Source organism: Enhydra lutris, unplaced genomic scaffold (assembly GCF_002288905.1).
Source record: "Enhydra lutris kenyoni isolate GAN:26980312 unplaced genomic scaffold, ASM228890v2 scaffoldscaffold110, whole genome shotgun sequence".
NCBI lineage: Eukaryota > Metazoa > Chordata > Mammalia > Carnivora > Mustelidae > Enhydra > Enhydra lutris.
The window spans coordinates 756,011-778,362 of record NW_019154194.1 but is presented as its reverse complement, the minus strand read 5'-3'; the positions used below and the strand labels follow the sequence as shown (position 1 = coordinate 778,362).

At 54.3% G+C, this 22,352-nt stretch overlaps 1 protein-coding gene across 1 annotated transcript in view; it reads left to right on the top strand.

Moving 5' to 3' along the window:
• Nucleotides 1-18,276, top strand: part of LOC111139512 (glutamate ionotropic receptor kainate type subunit 5) — a 53,457-nt gene extending 35,181 nt beyond the window's left edge. The window contains exons 16-20 of the mRNA XM_022491795.1: nt 10,610-10,775; nt 11,546-11,771; nt 13,609-13,737; nt 13,833-13,954; nt 17,271-18,276. Of these exons, the coding sequence (XP_022347503.1) occupies nt 10,610-10,775; nt 11,546-11,771; nt 13,609-13,737; nt 13,833-13,954; nt 17,271-17,699 (1,072 nt within the window). The 3' untranslated portion in view covers nt 17,700-18,276. The remainder of the gene's footprint in view (nt 1-10,609; nt 10,776-11,545; nt 11,772-13,608; nt 13,738-13,832; nt 13,955-17,270) is intronic.
• Nucleotides 18,277-22,352: the final 4,076 nt, after the last annotated feature.

The window sequence follows — 22,352 nt, the reverse complement described above, 5'->3', positions numbered from 1 at the left end:
GAGGCCACATCCCCTCTCCACGCCTCAGTGTCCTCATCTGAAAAATGCGGATAGAAATGCCTACGTGTCAGGTTGTAAGGACTCAGCTGGGATGCTATGCAGAAGTGCTTCTTCCGACATGAGGATTATAATTGGAACCGCATAAGCCCTGCTGTTGCTGGCCCAGGTGTTGATGGCTCGCCCATGCCCTGGTGGTCACGGAGACCTGGGGCAGCCTTCACTATCCAGGGGTGCCTGTGCCCTCAAAGTCCCTTGGGGACCCCAGTAACGTGGACAGAGCTTACTCTGATGAGCTCCAAGAAGCCACATGTTGGAGAGCAGACATGGTCAACTCATGTCAGTGTGGGCCACCACTTTTTAAATATTTGAATTAGCATTTTAAAATGGGGCAGATTCACTGAGGAATCCAGATTTCTCCCTCTTGTTGAAAATTCAGGGGCTGTGGTCACTCTAGATGAGCCGGCATTCTCTGGGGTTCATGCGTCTGAGCCCTGAGACCAGGCACTCCCCAGGGCCCCTCGCCCCAGCGCCGCCCACGCCCTGCCCTGCTCCCCAGGCCCCTTCTTGCCGAGCATTTCTTCCTCGTCTCCTCCCCATCCCCGAGAATTCACGCCTAGACAGCCAGGCAGCAGATGCTTCAAGAGGCCCTCCTGGTGCCAGGCACTCAGGTGAAGAATCCGGCCTCAGAGGCAGAGGAGCCGAGAAGAAGGAGCTAAACAAATAAACCCGGGAACGTCCTGTTTGATCCCAGGACTAAACAAAGCCCCAAGACCGCGTCTCATTCAAAGCTCACTCAAGGCTAACGTTGAGTGGGTGTCAGGCTGTGCCCTCCCCCCTAGGACTTACTGCCATAGAGCAAGTCGTTGGCAGGTCGCTTGGCCCACTGGCTTTGCACCTTTGGAGTCTCGATGACGTTTTTTTTAACATCTCGGGACTGGAATCCTTCCAAGCGTCATGGACCCTGTGCTAGTTTCCTATTGCTGCTGCAACAGGTAAGACAGGTTTAGTGGCGTAAAGCCATATAAATGTATTCTCTTATGGGTCTGGAGGTCAGAAAGCAGAAACCTCGCTGGGCTCGAGTCCAGGTGTGGGCAGCGCTCACTCCTCTTGGAGGCTCTAGGGGAGGTTCTGTTTGCCTGACTCTCCTAGCATCCAGAAGCCACCTGCATTCCTCGGTTTGTAGCCACTTTCTCTGGCTCTCACCTCCTCCTTGCATACATAAGGAGCCCTGAGATACCACCGGGCCCACCCGAATAATCCCGGATAATCACCCCATCTCAAATTCCCTAACTTCATCATATCTGCAAAGGCCCTTTTACCCCATAGCGGGACATACTCACGAGTTGCAGGGCTTTGGATGGACACATCTCTGGGGGTGGAGGTCCTCCTGCCCACCACCTACCACGGCTGCAGCTTACTGAGGTCGTCAGTGTAACGGTGTGTCAGATGCACACAGACCTTACTGTTAAAGCAAAGGGCACATGCGACAACAATTAGGGAATGTGGGTGCTCAGGGAAGCCTCCTTGAGGAGGTCCCATCTCGGCTGAGTCCTAAAGGTGAAAACAGAAGCGTCCACGCTCAGGAGAGGGAGGAGCATTCTATACAGGCTAGAGGAGGCACATGGCAGCTGGGACAAATCTGTCCGAGGCCTGGGGTCAGTGGCCGACCGGTGACCTCCTCTCTGCAGGGCATTCCTTCTGCCCCTCGCTCAGGGACCCTTTCCCCAGCCAGGCGTTCTCTGCCCGTACCATCACCATCACCCCTCCCCCTCCCCACTGGAGACCTGGACCCCGAGCTCACTCCCGTCTTCACCCCCAGTCCTTCCACACATTCGCTCGGTCACTGGGTCAGCGGATGTCTCAACAGATGTTTCTTAATCTCTGACTGGGACCCCAGCACCATGACGCGGCAGTCCAATGCCTAGGGGACTTGACGGCCAGAGGGGCTCTAATCCGCCTCCCGGGCCCTCCATCTTCGGGGTCCGTTGGGGCCACAACCTCCTACAGCCGGCCACTTCATTCAGGATGGCCCCATTCCAAGCTCTAAGTCAGTGCCTCTGAGGTTCTGCCTGACCGGCCGCAGCCCCGCCCTCCCTGCCCTCCCCGCCCCCGTGCCCCCCCATACCCCAGTCTTGCAATGTAGTCCTTGCACCTCCCTCTCTCCTGCTCTGTGAGCCCTGCCTGCCCTCTGGTCCGTCCACCTCAGGTAGGCTCCTAGGCCATCACACTTTGACCATTGTCCTCAACTCCTCCTCAGGGCGTCCTGTCCTCAGAGCCCTCCCAGCAACCTCAGATTTAGTCTGCAGCCTGGCTCCCTAACCTCAGCTCCACCAGGGCCACACAGGACCCCTTTATGGATGCGTCCAGTATAGGTTATTAGCTACCCGCCTTCTAGAAACTCCTCACCTCCAGGCTCTTGTGGCGGTGGACCCTTTGTTTCATTGCACCAGGGGGTGAATGCCCTTTGCCCTCACTCACGCGAGCTCCTCCCTCCACACCGGTGCAGGCAGCGCCTGCAGACCCAGCACCTTCGTTTTATGACAAATATTTTCTAATATCTGCTTTCCCACCCTGATGAAATTCAAGGGTAATATATGTACTTAAGCACTTGCCTACACATGATTTTTTTTTAAAGATTTTATTTACTTGACAGTCAGATCACAAGTAGGCAGAGAGGCAGGCAGAGAGAGGGGGGGAGAAGCAGACTCCTGCTGAGCAGAGATGCGGGGCCGATCCCTGGACCCTGAGATCATGACCTGAGCTGAAGGCAGAGGCTTTACCCACTGAGCCACCCAGGCGCCCCCTACACATGATTTAAAACAAATCCATAACACGTCCTGACTGCAATACAAGGGAGAGAAAGGGACGTGATCCGTGGTAGGATAGCACGACAGCAATGCATCAGTGTTCGGGCGGGGCCTCCCCGGACAGAAAGCAGGAGTCAGGTGGCCACACCGACTTCTAACGGGTACCTCAGGAATGACGAGAAGTGAGACCATTTAATAGAGTTGTGTCAACACCTGAGACTTGACACTTTAAAATAGTTGGTCAGTGAGTATGTTTGTACTAATACGAACCACCCTGAGCATGGCAATTTCCCAGTCCAGCTTCTCCAAGAGTCTCGGTTTGGTGCTGCAGAAACCGTGAGCAGGGCCGCTGCCAGAGACCCAAGTTCCAAACGGTGAAGGGTTCTTGGCAAAGTTTCAAACACAACATCTAGTTGTTCCTCAGTCTGAACAACAGATGCGTTTCTAGAAACTTCGGGTTCTGTTGGAACCATGCAAAACCATGGTCGGCTTGTATGTGCCAAGGAGATAGGCTCAGAGAGTGATGGACCAGATTTTCCCTGTTACTTAGACTGGGCTGCGTCTCCGGACACCTGCCCCCACCCACCGACACCAGGAGCTACCAGGGTGGCCCCCGTCTGTGTCCCCTTGCTCTGTCCCCGTGAGTGTCCTCACCCCACCCCCACAGTCACCACCACCAGTCAGCCACACTGTACCCTTGGAGTCGAGGTGGTCCCTGCTGTGTACCCGGCACTGAGTAGTTTTGTCTTGACTCAATGAGATCGGCCCTTGGGGTAGCTTTGAAGAGACTTGGTTTCCAGAGAGCTGTGTCAGACCCTGAGTCTCTGTGAGTTGGGTTCGCTGGGGGGCTGTGTTAGTCATCCCTCTGCCCTCCACTCCACCCCCACCCCAGGGCCTAACTCGGCACTGTGCTCGTGAGCTCAGCAAAGGGTAGCTGCCCTCTCCATGATTAAACGCTGGGGGAGGGGCTGGTCTGGGAGGCCGTCCCAGCTTCCCCCCTGTCTTCCTGCCCCACAGATCTATACTGTCTCAGGCAGCCTGGCCACTCTCACCTGCCAGGCAGGAGGACAGACAGGGTCAGGGTATGACAAGTGGGCTCCGTGGTGAGGTCAGCAGGTGCCTCTTCTCCCGAGTCCCCAAGGCCGTGAGCGCATCCCCTCCCATGGCTCTGTGCCCCATGCGGCCCATCCTCTGACAACAGCCCTGTTAGGGGCAGCCGGCTCTTGTCCTTGCTCGGCAGAGGAGTCCAAGGTCACATGGCGAGCCAGTGAGAGAGCCAGGATTTGGGGATTTTCCAGAGATCTTTGTATTATTGATTTCTTGTTTAGTTCCACTGTGGTCAGAACATTCTCCGTAGGATTTTCTTCCTTTGAAATGCATGGAGACTTATTCTGTAGCTCAGCGTAGGGTCTGTCCTGGTAAACGCTGTCTGTGCCGTGGGTGGGTGCCGTGGGCCGTAAACAGCAATTAGGGCCTAGAGGCTGCTAGTGTTACTTTAGGCTTCTCTCTCCCCACCGATCTTCTGTCTGCTCGCTCTGTCAGTTATTGAGAGAGGGGCGTTGAAATCGCCACCTGTAATTGTGCAGAAATCTTTTCAGTTCTAACGGCTTTTGCTTCATGAATTTCGAAGCTCTGTAATTAGGGGCATAAATGTTTAGGGTTTTTATGTTGTCTTGATGAATTGATCCCTTCGTCATTATATAATGTCTCTCTTTATTCCTGGTAACATGTCTGCTCTGAAGTTACCTTTATTTGATATTAATACAGCCACTCCGGCTTTCTTTCTTTCCTTTTTAAGACTTATTTATGTATTTGAGAGAGGAGAGGGGAAGAATGTGAGTCAGGATAGGGGCAGAGAGAGAATCTCAAGCAGACCCCACACTGAATGGAGAGCCCGACTCGGGGCTCGATCCCAGGACCCTGAGATCATGAGCCTAGTGGAAGCCAGAGGCTTAACCAACAGAGCCACCGAGGTCTCCTAACCACCCTAGCCTTCTCATGCTTAGTGTCGGTATAGCATATCTTTTCTTACCCCTTTGCTTCTGAGCTACCTGGACCATTATCTTTAAAGTGGGCTTCTTGGGGCACCTGGGTGGCTCAGTGGGTTAAGCCTCTGCCTTCGGCTCAGGTCATGATCTCATGATCCTGGGATCGAGCCCCACATAGGGATCTCTGCTCATCAGGGAACCTGCTTCCCCCCTCTCTCTCTCTGCCTGCCTATCTGCCTACTGTGATCTCTGTCTGTCAAATAAATAAATCTTTAAAAAAAAAATAAAAAAGCAAAGTGGGTTTCTTTCTTTTTCATTTTTTTTTTTTTTAAGATTTTATTTATTCATTTGACAGAGATCACAGGCAGGCAGAGAGAGAGGAAGGGAAGCAGGCTCCCTGCTGAGCAGAGAGCCCAATGCGGGGTTCAATCCCAGGACCCTGGGATCATGACCCGAGCCAAAGGCAGAGGCTTTAACCCACTGAGCCACCCAGGTGCCCCCAAAGTGGGTTTCTTATAGACAGCATAGACTTAGGCTTTGAAGCAGGGGTTGGCAAACTTTTTCGATATTGGGCCAGATAGTAAACAATTTAGGCTGTGCTGGCCATCTGGTCTCTGTCACAGCTACTCTGCTCTGCCCTGTACTGTGAAAGGAGCCAGAGATGATACACTCATGAATGAGTGTGGCTATGTTCCAATAAGACTTTATTTATGGATACTGACACCGAAATTTGACTTTTATATGTCATGTGTCATGAAGTGTATGGCTCTTCTTTCATTTTCTTTTGAGACATTTAAAAATGTGAAAGCCATTCTTAGCCTGGGGGTTGTGCAAAAAGAGCAAGATAGATTTGGCCCGTGGGCCATCGTTTGCCAACCCCTGGTTGAGATCACTTATGTTAAATGCAATTACTGTTATGGCTGGGCTTAAATCTGTCACCTTGCTACTTGTTTTTAATTTGTCCCATCTCTTTTGGCTCCCTTTTCCCTCTTTTCCTGTCTTCCTTTGGATTTATTGAGATTTTTAGGATTCTGTTTCATGTCCACTAATGATTTTATTAAGCATACTTTTTTTTTTTTTTAAAGATTTTATTTGTTTGACCGAGAGAGACACAGTGAGAGAGGGAACACAAGCAGGGGGAGTGGGAGAGGGAGAAGCAAGCTCCCCGCTGAGCAGGGAGCCCAATGCGGGGTTCGATCCCAGGACCCTGGGATCGTGACCTGAGCCGAAGGCAGCCGCTTAACAACTGAACCACCCAGGCGCCCGTATGAAGCATATTTTTACAAATTTTTTTCTCAGTAGTTGCTTGCTTTGGGTTTACAATATGCCTTTTTAATTGATTACAAAATAATTTCAAGTAACATTCCCCTACTTCACGTAAGTTGGAGATCCTTACAGCAGTATTCCATCCCTCCCATATGTATTACTTCTGTTTATCTTATGAACCTTACAACATATGAGGTTTATGTGTGTGTGTGTGTGTGTTTAAACAGTAAATGTCTTTTATTTTTATTTTTTGAAACATTTTATTTACTTATTTGAGAGAGACAGAGCATGAGTTGGGGGTTGGTGGGTAGGAGAGGGAGAAACAGGCTCACTACTGAACAGGGAGCCCAATGCAGGATTTGATCCTAGGACGCTGGGATAATGACATGAGCCAAAGGCAGACACTTAACCGACTGAGTCACCAGGCACCCGAAAGAGATTTTATTTTTAAGTAATTTCTACATCCAATGTGAGGCTAGAACCTCTGCCTTCGGCTCAGGTCATGATCCCAGGATCCTGGGATGGAGCCCCACATCAGTTCCCTGTTCAGCCGAGAGCCTGCCTCTCCCTCTCATACTCCCCCTGCTTATGTTCCTGCTCTCCATCTCTCTCTGTCAAATAAATAAATAAAATCTTAAAAAATATATTAATTCTCCCAGTTTTTGTTTGTATGAAAAATTAGCTAGTGTGTTTCCTTCTTTGAAGGATCTTTTTGACTGATACAGAATATAAGATTGACAGGTTGTTTTTCCCTTTCAGCACATTGTTGCATGGTCTCCTGACTCTGATAAGAAGTGTGTTGTCACTCTAATTTTGATTCTTCATGTATGTTTTCTCCCTTCTGGTGGCTTTTTTAAAAAAAAATTATTTTCTTTTTAAGATTTTATTTATTTATTTGACAGATAGAGACACAAGTAGGCAGAGAGGCAGGCAGAGGGAGAGGGAGAAGCAAGGTCCCTGCTGAGCAGAGAGTTTGATGTGGGGCTCGATCCCAGAACCTTGGGTTATGACCTGAGCCGAATGTAGATGCTTAACTGACTGAGCCACTCAGGCACCCCACTTCTTTTCTTAAAGATTTCTTAATTTGAGGGGCACCTGGGTGGCTCAGTCATTAAGCATCTGCCTTTGGCTCAGGTCATGATCTCAGGGTCCTGGGATGGAGCCCCGCATCGGGCTCCCTGCTCAGCGGGAAGCCTGCTTCTCCCTCTCCCACTTCCCCTGCTTTAATTCCCTCTCTCGCTATCTCTCTCTGTGTCAAATAAATAACTAAAACCTTTTTAAAACATTTTATTTTATTTTATTATTTTTTTTAAAGATTTTTATTTATTTGACAGACAGAGATCACAAGTAGGCAGAGAGGCAGGCAGAGAGAGAGGAGGGAAGCAGTCTCCCCACTGAGCAGAGAGCCCGATGCAGGGCTCGATCCCAGTACCCTGAGACCATGACCTGAGCTGAAGGCAGAGGCTTTAACCCACTGAGCCACCCAGGCGCCCCTTTATTTTATTTTTTTTAAATATTATTTATTTATTTATTTGACAGACAGAGATCACAAGTAGGCAGAGAGGCAGGCAGAGAGAGAGAGAGAGGAGGAAGCAGGCTCCCCACTAAGCAGAGAGCCCGATATGGGGCTCGATCCCAGGACCCTGGGGTCATGACCTGAGCCGAAGGCAGAGGCTTTAAACCACTGAGCCACCCAGGTACCCCTCAAACCTTTTTTAAAAAAAGATTTATTTATTTGAGAGAGAGAGCAAGAGAGCACAGGAGGGAGGGGCAGAAGGAGAAAATAATCCTAAGCAGAGTCTGCACTGAGGAAGCCTGACATGGGGCTCTATCTCATGACCCTGAGATCACAATGTGAGCCGAAACCAAATTGGATGCTTACAAGACTGAGCCACCCAGGCGCCCACTGTATACTTTTTTTTTCTTTTTTTTTCTTTTTTTAAGATTTCTGTGTTTGAGAGAGAAAGAGAGTTCTGGCTGCTTTTAAGATATTCTTTAGGGACTCCTGAGTGGCTCAGTTGGTTAAGCATCTGACTCTTGATTTTGGCTCAGGTCACGATCTCAGGGTTGTGAGACTGCCCCGCGTCAGTCTCCGCGCTGAGTATAGAGCCTGCTTAATATTCTCTCTCTCGGGGCACCTGGGTGGCTCAGTGGGTTAAAGCCTCTGCCTTCGGCTCAGGTCATGATCTCAGGGTCCTGGGATCGAGCCCCACATCGGGCTCCCTGCTCTTCAGGGAGCCTGCTTCCTCCTCTCTCTCCACCTGCCTCTCTGCCCACTTGTGATCTCCGTCTGTCAAATAAATAAAAAATATTAAAAAAAAATTCTCTCTCTCCCTCAGCCCACCCCAGCCCCCAGCACATAGTCTCTCTCTAAAAAAGAAAAAAAAAATATTCTCCTTATCACTGGTTTTCAGTGATTGATTGTAACGTGATTTGATGGGTTTTGTGTGTATGTGTGTTTATCCTACTTTGGTTTCATTGAGTTTCTTAGATCTGCTGGTTTATAATTTTTATCAGATTTGAAAAAGCTTTGACCACTACTTCTTCCAATACTTTTTTCTCTTATCCTCTTCCTTTTCTCTCCTTATGGGATTCCAATCACCTAGGTAAAAGACCACTTGATACTATTCAACAGGCCACTCAAGCTTCGTGCTCATTGTCAGTCACTTTTCCCCCTCTCTGACTTCAATTTGAATAGATTCTATTGCTGTCTTCTAATTCTCTGTTCTTTTCTGCTGCAGTATCTGATCTATGTAATCCCTTCCAGTAAAATTTCCCACTCAGATGTCATATATTTAATCTCTGGATGTTCCATTTGCTCCTTTTTAAATATTTCTCTCTAGTTACATTCCAGTTTTTCTTTATATCCTTGAGAATTCTGAATATACCCATAATAGCTTTTTAATACCCTCATCTGCTAATTCCATCATTCTGCCAATTCTGGGTCTGTTTCAATTGAGTGATTTTCTCTCACCGTTTCCTGCACCTTTGTTTGTTTCCTTTTTTTAAAGATTTATTTATTTATTTGAGAGCGAGCGAGGAGGGTCAAAGGGAGAGGGAGAGAGACACTTTAGTAGACTCTGAGGTGAGCCCAGAGCCCAGAGGCTTGATCTCACAACCCTGAGCTCAGACCTGTACTGAAACCGAGAGTCAGATGCTTAACCCACTGCACCACCCAGGGGCCCCCTTCCCTGCACAGTTGCATATCTGGTAATTTTTTACTAAATGACAGACATTGTGAATTTTACATTGTTTACATTGTTGAATATATTACTTTAGAGAGTCTCCAACTTTCTCTGGCAGGCAGTCAAGTTCCTTGTGGATAATTTTGATCCTTTCCAGCTCTTTGAGGGCAGTTCTGGCATGGCCTTTATATTCTAGGGCTGACTTAGCTCTGTTTGTAATATGTTGTCCTTTGGGGTCTTTGCTGAATGTCTCATGTATTCAGTGAGATCTCATTACTCTGACTGGAGAGAGCTCAAAAGATTCCCAGCCCTGTGTGAACCCTGGGAATTGTTGTCTTTTTTTTTTTTTTTAAAGAATTTATTTATTTGGCAGAGAGAGAAAGAGAGTGAGAGCACAAGCAGGGGGAGTGGAAGAGGGAGAAGCAGGCTCGCCACTGAGCAGGGAGCCCTACGTGGGGCTCCATCCCAAGACTTGGAGATCATGACCTGAGCGGAAGGCAGACACTTAACTGACTGAGCCACCCAGGCACCCCTGATTGTTGTCTTTGAAAGCAGTTCTCTGGTTTCTTGGAGTTTTACCCTAAGTGTACACAGATTGGTAATCAGCCAAAGATTCAAGGGGACTCTGAGCAGATTTCTGGAGCCTTCTCTCCCTGTGTATCTCCCTCTTCTTGGATTCTCTGTCCCACAAATTCTAGCCGTGTTGGCCTCTCTGATCAGCCCTCTGCAACTCAGTGAGATTGCCAGACTGGGTTTCCCTTCCTGGCACCGCAGCCTGTAAATTAAACTCAGCCAGACAGCCTGGGCAATGATACGTCTCACTTCATTGTTTTGTTTTTTCCTCAGGGATTACAGTCTTATGATGCCTATTGTCCTAGGTCTTTAAATAGTTTTCTTTTTTCTTTTTTTTTTTTTTTTATTTGACAGATGACAAGTAGGCAGAGAGGCAGGCAGAGAGAGACAGGAGGAGGCAGGCTCCCTGCTGAGCAGAGAGCCCGATGCGGGACTCGATCCCAGGACCCTGAGATCATGACCTGAGCCGAAGGCAGAGGCTTTAACCACTGAGCCACCCAGGCGCCCTTTAAATAGTTTTCTATAGTCTGTCCAGTTTTCTAGTTACTCACAGTGGAAGGGATTTTTCTGGGTACCTTATTCTCTTATTTCTGGAAATGGAACTCTCTGGAAGCAACATTAAACCCAGAGAGTCAGGCCCCAGCATCTGTTCTCCCAGCCTTCCCACGAGTCAGCAGTTGCAAAGCCTTCTAGACGCCAAGGTCACTGAGGGGCTCCGCCGACAGGGCGCACGGCCACAGTGGGAGGGTGGAAGGCACGGCTCCAGACTGTGGCTCACTCTACCCCTCAGGTGGGCTTTCACCTTGATCATCATCTCCTCCTACACGGCCAACCTGGCCGCCTTCCTCACCGTGCAGCGCATGGAGGTGCCCGTGGAGTCAGCCGACGACCTGGCCGACCAGACCAACATTGAGTACGGCACGATCCATGCTGGGTCCACCATGACCTTCTTTCAGGTGGGGCCTTTGAGTCACCCGGGCTTGCTGTCCCTGCCACGCGTAGCCACCCGGGGTGGGGCTGGGCAGGACCTCCTGGGTCAGATGGACGTTCGAGACAGTTTGGGAGGCTGGGGAGCAGCTGCAAGACCAGAGAAGTAGGTCTGGGGGATTGCTGAGCCCTGGGGAGAGCCTGTAGGGCACAAAGGTAGAGCAGTGTCTGGACCTCAGATCAAAGGAAGACAGGTGTTGGGGTTCGTGGCAGGGGTGGGCATCCCCAGCCTGGCTTCTGCATGCCCCCCACCCCAGGCTTATGAGGCCTCGGGGCTGTTAACTGGGGCAGGGTGAGGCATTTCCCAGAAGGTTCCTGCAGAGCCTGAAGGAAGTAAACTGTCCTGTTTGGCAGGGACACAGGTCTTCCGGACTCAGCCTGGCCCTGGGTAAATTTGGGATTGAGCTTCTGCATGTAAGGCCTGGGAATGCTGGGAAGACAGGGCTGGGTGTCAGGCCAAGCCAGACCCAGGAGTGGAAGAGAGAAGACAGGCTGGAGAACAGACTGTGGCCCCTTCTTCCCAAGCCTTTGGACCTCGGGTCCTCACTGGGCTGGTGGGAGTGTGGATGACTTGGACCTGGCCTTGAACTGTCTCATCCCTCTGCTCTGCCTTTGGCTCTTTCTGCTCCCTCTGGTCTCCTCGCTCACTCTCTGGTTGAGAGAAGCCTCCTGCAGGGCAGGGGACAGGGCTGAGGGGACAGACCCACCCCTGACATCCCCTTGTGCCCCCTCTGGCCAGAACTCACGGTACCAGACGTACCAGCGCATGTGGAACTACATGCAGTCCAAGCAGCCCAGTGTGTTTGTCAAGAGCACGGAGGAAGGCATTGCCCGTGTCCTCAACTCCCGCTACGCCTTCCTGCTCGAGTCCACCATGAACGAGTACCACCGGCGGCTCAACTGCAACCTCACCCAGATCGGGGGCCTCCTCGACACCAAGGGCTATGGCATCGGCATGCCGCTGGGTAGGGAGCCGGAGGGCCGGACGAGCTGGGGGGGTGGGGGGGGGCGGGGCAGGGGGGCGTCCAGGGCCATGCCCTCCCTACAGCGGGCTAGGTGCGTCGTGCATGTCTTGCGTGGCCTCCTGGCTGTGTGCCACCATCCCGAACCTCCACACTTGGGCTGCAAACACGGGTCTAGCAACAGTCAGTTCTGGCCTTGCATGGCCTCTGGGAGAGCCCAGTGAGACTGGGTGCAGCCCCAGTGCTTATGGGCCATGACACCTGCCACCTTCCCTTGTGACCTGAGGACTCCTTGCGGGTGAAGACCTGATTTTATGGGCCATTTCTCTGCCTGGAACCGACAGCCTGGCTCACGGGGGATGATGGATGGAGGAGGGAGGGAGGAAGAAAAGGTGGGGGAAGAAGGGGGAGGGTCTGAGGGAGGGATGGGTGGATCTGCCAGGGAGACTTGGACCTGCTTTTCCAGGGCCCAGTGCTGGAAACCCACCAAATTTTGTCACCAAACCTTGAAATCTTGGCTTTTAAATCCATCTCTCTGCCACTGTCTGCTGTTAGTTCTCTATTGCTGTGTAACCAATGACCTCAAATCTTAGCCGCTCCGTGCTTCTCGAAGTGCTGGGCCAGGGAAGCAGGCTAGCCCAGTGCTTTGGGGGGCAGGCTCTGGAGTCACACTGACCTGGTTTCAAATCCCAGCTCCCTCCCTGACTCTGTGCATGACCTTGGGCAAGAATGTCACCTGCCCCATCCAGAAGAAGGGGTGATAACACCTGATAATAACCAGGATCAGGAGGGCTTCAAATTAATGCCTCTAAACCGAGAATCCAGCGCGTAGAGGGTGCCTGATAAATAGTAATGCCTCCACTCGCCCACGGCCCTCGTTCCTGGCCCCTGGCAGGGGCTTGAGAAGTGCCGTAGCGAATGAAGAAATGAGTCCGGGGTAGGACACGTGTGGGGTGTTTGGGACCTAAGGGTGGCTTAAGGCGAGGGTCTGAGGGTAGGGAGGAGAGAAGGGGTCCGGGGCTGAAGCCCTGCATCAGAGAATCACTCACGAGTGGACTGTCGGATGCCCTGCTGTGTGCTGGGCATGCGCTGCATGCTGGGATCCCAGACCAGGGAGCTGAGGAGCCCCCCACCTCCTGCTGGGGGTGCGCAGACAGCAGGCAGATAGTAAACACCTGGCTTTATAAAGCCATATCGGGTGGTCACAACTGCTCCAAAGTAAATTCAGGGGACGGGACTGACGGGGAGGGGGGTGCTTGGAAGTTGACCAGAGATCCCTTGAGGTACCATGTGAGTAGAGCCCTGGGTGATATGAAGGAAGGAACATTCCAGGCAGAAGTGCTAAGGTGGGATTGTGTCTGGAGGACTCAAGGAACAGCCCAGAGGCCAGTGTGGCCAGAGCTGCAAGCCTGGGGCAGTGTTGGGGGATGGGCAGCAAGAGCCCCAGGGGATGGGGGCGGGGTGAGTGAATGTAGGATCTCTAGGCTGAGGGGAGGACCGGGTTCTCTCTGCATCGGTAATCCACTGGAGAATTTTGAGCACCAAAGAGGCAAGATCTAGGACTCAGTTTACGACTGTGTTAGGAAGAGCCTAGGTGGGAGGTGAGGAGAGCTGTAGGGAAGGGACCATCACAAATGTGACATGTGGTATATTGGGGGCATGGCCCAGGGCGGTTGCAGGGGAGGTCAAGGCAAGCAGTGGTCAGACTCGAAGGTGGACAGAGGACCCAGGGGTGTGGCAGAGGCAGGAGGAAGGGCTGTGCTAAGGGCATGGTAGGGGTTTGGGTAGGCAGCGCTTCAGGGCCCCAATGGCCAGTCACCCCCTTGTGTGTCTGGTCCAGGCTCCCCATTCCGGGATGAGATCACCTTGGCCATCCTGCAGCTTCAGGAGAACAACCGGCTGGAGATCCTAAAGCGCAAGTGGTGGGAGGGGGGCCGGTGCCCCAAGGAGGAGGATCATCGAGCTAAAGGTCAGCGGCCCCACGCACCGTGCCATTCCCCAAGCCCCCTGTGGCCCCCGTGCCCACACAGCCCCGACCCCGTGGCTTTCCCCCTCCACCCCCAGGTCTGGGCATGGAGAACATTGGTGGCATTTTTGTTGTGCTCATCTGTGGTCTCATCATTGCTGTCTTCGTGGCGGTCATGGAATTCATATGGTCCACACGGAGGTCGGCAGAGTCTGAAGAGGTGAGGGGGTTGGCGAAGGGGGTGGGGGGGAGTGTGGGGGGGAAGTGTGCCTGGGGTGGAGGGGCGTGGAGATTGTGGCCTTCCTGGAGGAATGTCAGAGGCAGTAAGGGACTGGGATTGGGGGGTGGGGACATGACCTGAGAGACCCCTGGGGCAGAGGGGGTTCAAAAGAGGTGGGTGCAGACAGAAGGGAGAGGGGAGCCAGGTGGAGGAAGGCCAGAGAAGGGAAAGCTGCAGGGACAGAGCTGAGGATGAGGAGGAAAGGAGGGAGAAGGATGTGGGGAGGGGCAGGGGGTGAAGCCAGGAGAAACTGAGAGGTGGGTGGGGCCGCTGCTGCCCAGAGACACTCCTCCATCTCCTGCCCCTGCATGCTCCCGTGGCCTTCCACCTCCCCTCCCAGCCCCTCCCCCTCCTCACCTGGGCTGACGACCTGGCTTCCATTTCCCTGAGAAATTCGGAGGAGCCCAAGGAAAGCATGCAGACTTCACGTCTGGGCACCTGCCTGCTTTCTCCACAACCTGCTTAGTTACTCCGAGGTAACATGCATGCTCCCGCTAGGGCGCCCTCCCCTGTGCCCCCATCTCTCTCACCAAGGACATTCCTCTGTGGTTCTCTACACCCTCTCCCCATCGTCAGTTTCTTCCTCTCTCTTGGATCAAGGCTACCTGCATACAAACATGCTGTCTTCTCTCCCATGTTCCAGAAATTTCTCTTGACCCCACTTCCCCTCCCAGACACCACCCCACTTCTCCCCGAACCTTACAACCTTGAAAGAGCGCATCTGTCTGCTGCTTCAGTCCCCCTCCTGCATTCTCTCTTGAACATGCTTCCCCATCCAGCTGTTGTCCCCGCCTCCGCACTGAAGCCACTGGTCACCACTTGTCATCCCACGACTGGGATCCACTGCCCGAGTTTCAGGCCCCACCATACGTGAGGTAGTGATAGGCTTCAGCATAGCTGATCACTGTCCTAAGACCTTCTCCTCTGGGCTCATGCCTCACTTTTCTCCTTCTTCTGTGACCAGTCCTTTGTCAAGGCCCCTAGGGCTCCTTCCTGGACTCTTCTCTGGCTTTCTCCTGCCCCTTGGTGATCCCACCCAGCAAAATGGTTTGTGAGGCCACTGCTTGCTGATGACCCGTATTAGTTACTTATTACCGTAGCTCACCCTAAGACATAGCAGCTTCGAGCAGCACGCTTAACATTAGTTTACAGTTTCTATGGGTCAAAAGTCTGGGAGCGGGTTGGCTGAGTGGTTCTAGCTGCCAGGGTCTCTAGTGAAGTCATGGTCATACTGTTGGTCGAAGGCTTCCCTGGAGCCCGAGGGTGCACTTCCAAGGTGGCCTACTGTCTCCCGATGCACTTGCAAGATTTTGATTTAAGGAGGTGACTAAGAGATGACATGGAGAGGCCAATGCCATTGAAAGAAGATTCTTATTTACTTATATTTCCCAGGAGGGGTCATGCCACACCCCACTGGGCCACAGGGGTAGCACTGGGTTTGGTCAGGGGCTGGAGCTGGAGGACAGCCTGGGCCACAGGCTTCACTGGGGTTTCTGCACAAAAGGCAAGACCGGCAGGGAAAGTAGCTTAGAACTGGCCAATGTTGATAATGTCAGTAGGCTCTGGGCTAGAGGGGTGGTCTCTAGTGGTGTGTACCTGGTCCTGGGTGATTTAGGGCAGCTGGGTATGAGAGTTAGGTTAAGTGGGTGGGGGGCTGGGGTGGGGGCTGCAGAGGTATTGGGATTGCTTGGTTTGCATATAAAAGGTGGGCTCCCAGCCCTTTGCTATCCCTAAGAATTGTCTAGCTCTGGGAGGGCCAGCAAGGTTTTTAAGATGTCAGAACATTCTGAGACAGAGCAACGAACAGGAGGAACGCACACTCCCCTGGCAGGGGCAGGAGGTCTCAGTCCCTCCCACGGGGACCTCTCCGTAGGGCTGCTTGGGTGTCCTCACACTGTGGCAGCTGACTTCCCCCAGAGCGAGTGATCCAAGGGCAAACCCAGCAGAGGCCAAAATGTCAGCTGACTAGTCAGCTGACTAGCTGTAGACTGCTGGTCACACAGCAGCCCCAATCCAAAGGCAGAGGGGATTCTGGAGGGTGGGAACACTGGGGGACAGGACCCTGGAAGCTACCTGCCTTAAGCCCCCCATGTGCCTCCCCCCCGGGGGCCTCTCCCTGGACCCAGGCTTTGTACACTCAGCCCCATACTCCACATCTCCCTGTGGATATCTGACAGAGAGCCCACGGAGCATCACGTGGCCAGTGCAGGGCTCCTGCCCATGCACCAGACACCAGCGACATTCCGCCTGCTCAGGCCGTGGTGTGATTACCCTTCAGCCTCCTCTTGATCTCAGCCAGTTCTGTTGGCTCCACCCTTGAAATATACCCAGAATCCAGCCCCTTCTCACCTCCTTGGCCACTGCCCCTCGGCTTGCCCTTGGCCTTCCTAGTCTGTTCTCAACATAGTGAAAGTACCACAGTCCTCAAAGCTCCCCAGTGCCTCCCACCTCACTGGGAAAAAGCCAAACCCTCACAGCAGCCCAGGGGCCCCATTGCTCCTCTGACCTCCTCTTCTCCCTCTGTCCCCCTGTGTCCCCAGTCCAGCCACCCTGGTGGTTCTCCCCCGCCCCCCCAGCACCTCTGTCCTTGCTGAGGTACCTGCTTGCCCTCCTCCCAGGCTCCAGGGCTCACCCTGCCCTGCCTTTCAGTCTCACTGAAGCTCCTCTTTGCCATGAGTGTTCCCCGACGTCCCTACTCCAGATGCAGCATGACCTCCCAGCTCTCTTCCCTCTTATTTTTCCCCAAAGCACTCATCACCGGCTAACCTGCTACCTCTATTTACAACTTTGTTGTTGTTTGGGGGGGGTTGTTTTGTTTTGTTTTTGGTTTTGGGTTTTTTGTTTGGTTGGTTGGTTGGGTATTTTTGGTCTCTGCATGCTGGAAATCACCCTCCAGGAGGGCAGGGACTTCCCTCTGTTTTGTTCTCTGCATACAGCTGGGGCTCAGTAAATGTCTTGCAATAATGGTAGCATGAATGAGAGGCAGAAGATGGAAAACAAGCAGGAGGTGGTCAGAGACTCAGCAGTGATAAGAAAGGGAAAGAGAGGAGCTGAGATAGGAGGCGAGGGAGGACTCTCTGAGAATGGAAGGGGCGAGGAAAGCGGAGAGACAGGGTGGAGAGACGGAGAGGTGAGGGGAACGGTGAAGAGGAATGGAGCTGGGGATGGTGGGGTGGGGGGGAGAGAAGACGCGGAGGCCGGTCCAGGGGTGGCGGTCGGACGGTAACCCCTGCGCCCCGCTCTGCGCCGCCCACAGGTGTCGGTGTGCCAGGAGATGCTGCAGGAGCTGCGGCACGCGGTGTCTTGCCGCAAGACTTCGCGTTCCCGCCGGCGCCGGCGCCCGGGCGGCCCTAGCCGGGCCCTACTGTCGCTGCGCGCAGTCCGCGAGATGCGCCTCAGCAACGGCAAGCTCTACTCTGCCGGCGCGGGCGGGGATGGGGGCGGCGCGCACGGGGGCCCCCAGCGCCTCCTGGACGACCCGGGGCCGCCTGGCGGGGCCAGGCCCCTTGCCCCCACGCCCTGCACCCACGTGCGCGTCTGCCAGGAATGTCGGCGCATCCAGGCGCTGCGGGCGTCCGGGGCCGGCGCGCCCCCGCGTGGCCTAGGTGCCCCCGCCGAAGCCACCAGCCCGCCCCGGCCGCGGCCGGGCCCCACCGGCCCCCGAGAGCTGGCCGAGCACGAGTGACCACGGGCGGAGCCGGGCTGGCGGCCGGACTGATTGCAGGGACGGGGCCCGCCCCAGGCCCGGGCCGCTCCCGTTTCCCCAGTGGACAAGGGACGGGACTTGTGCCCCGGGTACTCCGGACGCCGCGATTTTGCCTTCGGCTCGTGGTGAAGTCCGAGGCCCGGCTCCGGAGCCTGCCTGCGCCCCCTAGTGGACTCGCCAGAGGGTGCCGCGGACCCTGCACTCCGCCCCCAACTGCGGACATGAGCGCAGGAACCGAGGACTTCAGGGGCCGGGGACTGCGGGGCCATTCCAGAAGCGGAAAGCAGTCCGCGAGGAGAGCCCCATCCTGGGACTGCTCAGGCTCCCCAAGACTTGACACAGCCCTCCCTACTTCTGGAGGAGGGGATGGCTTCTGGGCAGATGGGTGTCCCCTGGCGCCCCTTAACTCTTCTCTTTCTCTCTTTTTTTTGGGGAGAAACCTCGGAATTTCTATGAGACCCCCCCAGGGAGGAGGTCAGTTGGGCCCCCATCCCTCCCCCTGCCACACCCCCGGTCCCTGTTGGAATAAAAAAAAGAACAAAACCCCAAAACTGGGGATACCTGGGTCTCATTTCCTGGGGATGTGAGGGCATTAAAGGTTTGGGCTCCCCAGGGAGTCTGCTGAGAACCACACACTGGATGGTCACTCCTGGACTCTCTTCACCCTTGGGCCCTGCCCTCAGGCAGCAGGTCAGCCCAGGTCCTGGCAGCTGGCCCCTCTCCACTGACCTTCTCTCAGGACAGAAGGAGGCTGTGACAGAGACCCTGAGACAGATGGAGAAAGATGCAGGGATCTGGAGAGGCGGAGACACCAGGGAACAGAGACACAGAAAGAAACCAGATGGGGTTGGGGGGTGGGGAGGGTTAGAGAACTGTTTAGTGTGGCGGTGCCTGGTGTGGCCACACGGTGACAAGTGTGTGCTGGAGCCAGGGTGATCTGGTAACTTTTTAATTGTGAACATGTGTTTGTATGTACGCCCGTGAGGCTGTCTTCAACTGTCTATGGCTGTGACCCCGTGTTTCTGCTGAAAGTGTGCCTTCCCAACCCCCAAGAGAGGAAGTGAGAAATCCCAGTGGTAGGGGTGGCGGGGATGGCTGAAGGGCTGGTTGAGCAGGGAGAGGGGTAGGGAGAGGGGTGGGTCTGCTTTCTGTCCCCGCCTTCCCTCCTTCCCTCCCTCTCCACCCCCCCCCTCCCCGTGCTCCGCTGGAGGTTTCCACTGGAAACTGCAGCTGAGAAAGGACGAGTGAAGGTCACACAGCGAGAGCCATAACGAGGCCGAGTAGAAGGGGGAGAGGTGGAGAAGTGGAGAGCGAGGAAGAGATGGGACAGGGGTGGGGGAGAGAGAGATGGGGAGAGACTAGGAGGGGGCCAAGAGGGAGGGGGAGAGGCAGAGGGAGACACCGTGATTAGGTGAGATAGAATGGAGAAGGGGACAAGAGACCGAGACAGGCAGGGAGATAGATGAAGCAGGGAAGTTAGACCCAAGGGAACTGGTGCTGAGAGAAGCATAGCTTGAGGTGAGACAGAGGCTGGCTAGAGATGGGAAGCCAAAGAAAACTAGATGGAGAGGGGAGGGGGCTGGAGCGATGAGGAAAGCCAGACGGAGTGAGACTGGGCTGGGAGTGGAGAGGCTGGGCCCTCCTCTCCCGCAGGCTGCCGGAATCCGGGAGCTGTCCGTTCAGCACCGGCATGGTGGGGACTGGTGCACACTGCCCTGTCTCCCTTGCAGGGCCCGCCTGCCTTCGCGGAGCTTAGGCAGGCCACATCCAGGAGACCTCCTCACCTGGTACATAGCACCCCCAGTCTCTGCTCAGCCCCTTCTGGGTCTCCGGCCCTTGCTGTGTGTGTGCGCCTTGGGGACAGGTGTGGGGGCGAGCTTGTCTCAGGGTCTCTTTGGCCCCACATCTATTGGTCAGACTTTAATCAATGTCTCTGCCCTTGGGATAGACGTTCAGTCTGTTGAGGTGACTAGAATATGATTGCAGATATTTTTGGTCTCTCCAGCTTTCTGTCCCCATACCATGCAGCTGATCTATGAGGTCTCTCCCCATTTCCGAGTCTTCCCACCCCTCCCTGATTCTGCTCCATGTATCTCCCTGGTCTTTATCTCTGAGTCTCCCCAGTTTGCCAAATGTGTCTCTTCCTGGCTCTCCATGTCCCTGTGGCTCTCTGTCACCTTCACGGAGTAATTCTGTTGCTCTTATTTCCCTCCGTTCGTTTTTTTTAATCTGTCTTTGCCAGTCTCCCTGCCTTTGTCAATCTGTATCTGCTTCTACCTGGTTCTGAACTGTGTCCATTTCTCCTCTTAAGTCTCTTCTTATGTCTCCCTCACCAAGCTCCCCTGTCCCTGTCCATCCCTGTGACCTTCCTAAGTCTTCCCTCCTCCCCACCCCAACTTCCGCAGAGCCTCGCGCTGGGAGCATGGTGCACAGTCATCAGTCTCACCAGGCTTGTGTCTGAGGAGGGAGTGCATAAAGGGGGACACAAGCCTGTATCTAGGGTGTCGCCTGGTGGGGCTGAGGTCTCCCTCAGCCGAACTGGAGAACAGGGAGAGAGAGAACCTAGAATCTCCTGGGGTCCAAACATCTTTAGGCATCTCTGTCCCCCCAACCCCCTTACCCGTGGTCCAGGCCCATCCCTGCCAGAAACAGATAAGGTGTAGGTGGGGGGTGGGGAGAGACAATATGTTGACAGATCCTCCCCCCACCACACACACCCCCAGGAAGGGGGCAGAATTGCAGAGGGGACCTGGGGGCCAATCACCTGGGCTAGAAGATGTGGCTCCCCCCCCCTTCCCCAGTCTCCATGGAGACGGGCCAGGTCTGCAGGCCCAGCCTCCTTTGCTGCATATTCGGCCTCCCTATTACCATGGCAACAAGGGACAGCAGGGAGGGATGGGGATGGGTCAGAGTACAGGATTGGGCTGAGGCTCTGGGTGCTGGGGAAAGCCAGGGAAGCTGACTTCCTGTCCCCCTTTACTCCCAGGCCCTGTCTCCTTGTCCGTGTCTGTCTCTCTTCAGCTTCAAATCTGTCTCTCTGTTTCTCTTTATCTTTTTTTGTGCCTCATTCTGGCTTTTAGCTTTTCACATATTTCCCTGATCAGACCTTTAACCTTCACCACCCACCCACCCCCACACACACCAGGCCCACTCTGTGCCCCTTGCCTGTGTCCCCCACACCTCCACTCCCACAGGTGGGGAGAATACCCACATTCTGAGGAAGCTACAGGGACAGACTTTCACTTGCTCTCTGCCCCTTCTATAATCCCCAGGGCAAGTCTGAGGTGTTCCTCAGAGAGCAAAGAGTGGGGGGTGAGAGGCTGTGACTGCTGGGGCTATGACGAGTGGCTGATGGGGTGTTGTGTGTATGTGACAGGCCTGGGGGGGTGTGTGCATACGCACGCTGAGCTGGGACATGTGTGGCATGTGGGTGGGGACACTGGGGGGTTGTTTGTAAGTGCAGCAAAGGTCTGTGCAGTGTGGGAAGTGGGGACGGTGTCATGAGATCTGTCTCTGGGAATTATTGTCCTGTGTGTGAGTCTGTGCACCTTTTTGTCTGTCATTCACAATCAGCGACACTTTGGCAATTGTGCCCTGTGGACTTCTGCCCCCTGGGAAGGAGTGTGGGTGGTTATGTGTGTGCTGTTGTGTGACTGCAGCAGGGACCACAGAGGATCCTGGGGTGCGTGGGGGAGTGCGAGGCCTGTAAGCAGGTGATGGTACCGTGTGTGGGTATGTGTGGGTCTGTGGGTTGATGGGCTGCGTGGTTGTGGGTCTCTGTGTGAAATGATTCGAGGCCAGGTGCGGTGGTGGAGTGTGTGATGTGCACGTCTGTGATGTAGTGTTCGCAGGGTGTGAGTCTACACGGCCATTTATGACCATGGTTGTAATTCCGCTGCGATGTGAGGGGGTGCATTTTATTTCCACATGTTGGTGAATCTCGGGTTGTGTGATGGGGTGTTGTGGTATGTGTGTGAGCATCCGCGCTGGTGTGTTTTGGAATGTGATGGTGAAACTGTGCTGGTGTGTGATGGGTGCTGGATGTGTGTGTCCTCCCCATCTGAGCTATCTGGGTGATGCTTGGGCGTGAGTGTGAGGCTTGATGGGGTCCTCTGGCTGTGATGGGTCTCCCTGCAGAAATCTGCCATTGTGTGTGTGTGGGGCACACTACTGAGAGGAACTCAAGGCTCATTTCCCCTCTGCAGCAACCCTCCTCACTGTAGGGTCTTCCTTGCGTCTTAGGCGCCCTGCAGCTCCCCCTCCTGAACAACACCTCCACAAGGTCTCCAGCCCCCCTTCCAGTCCGCTGTGTCCGCTGCCTTACTGTGGTGGTTTAAAGGGCTTTCCCCCAACCCGGTGTCCACCTCCCCCAGGGCACCCTTCTCTCGCTGTGGCAACACCCCCACAGTGAGGCGATTTGGGGGGCCCTATCTTCCTCAGCGCCCCATTGCGGGGGTCTCCACATTCTTCATTGCGGGGTCTCCGGGATCCCCCCTTCTGCGACGCTCCCCCTTCTCGGCGGTGCCGCCACTTTGCGGAGGCTGGGGGGCGGGGAGGACAGCTGCAGTACCAGGGGCGGGGCCGCGGGCCATCCGTCAGGGCGGCGGCGCCCCTGATTGGCCGGCGCCGGCC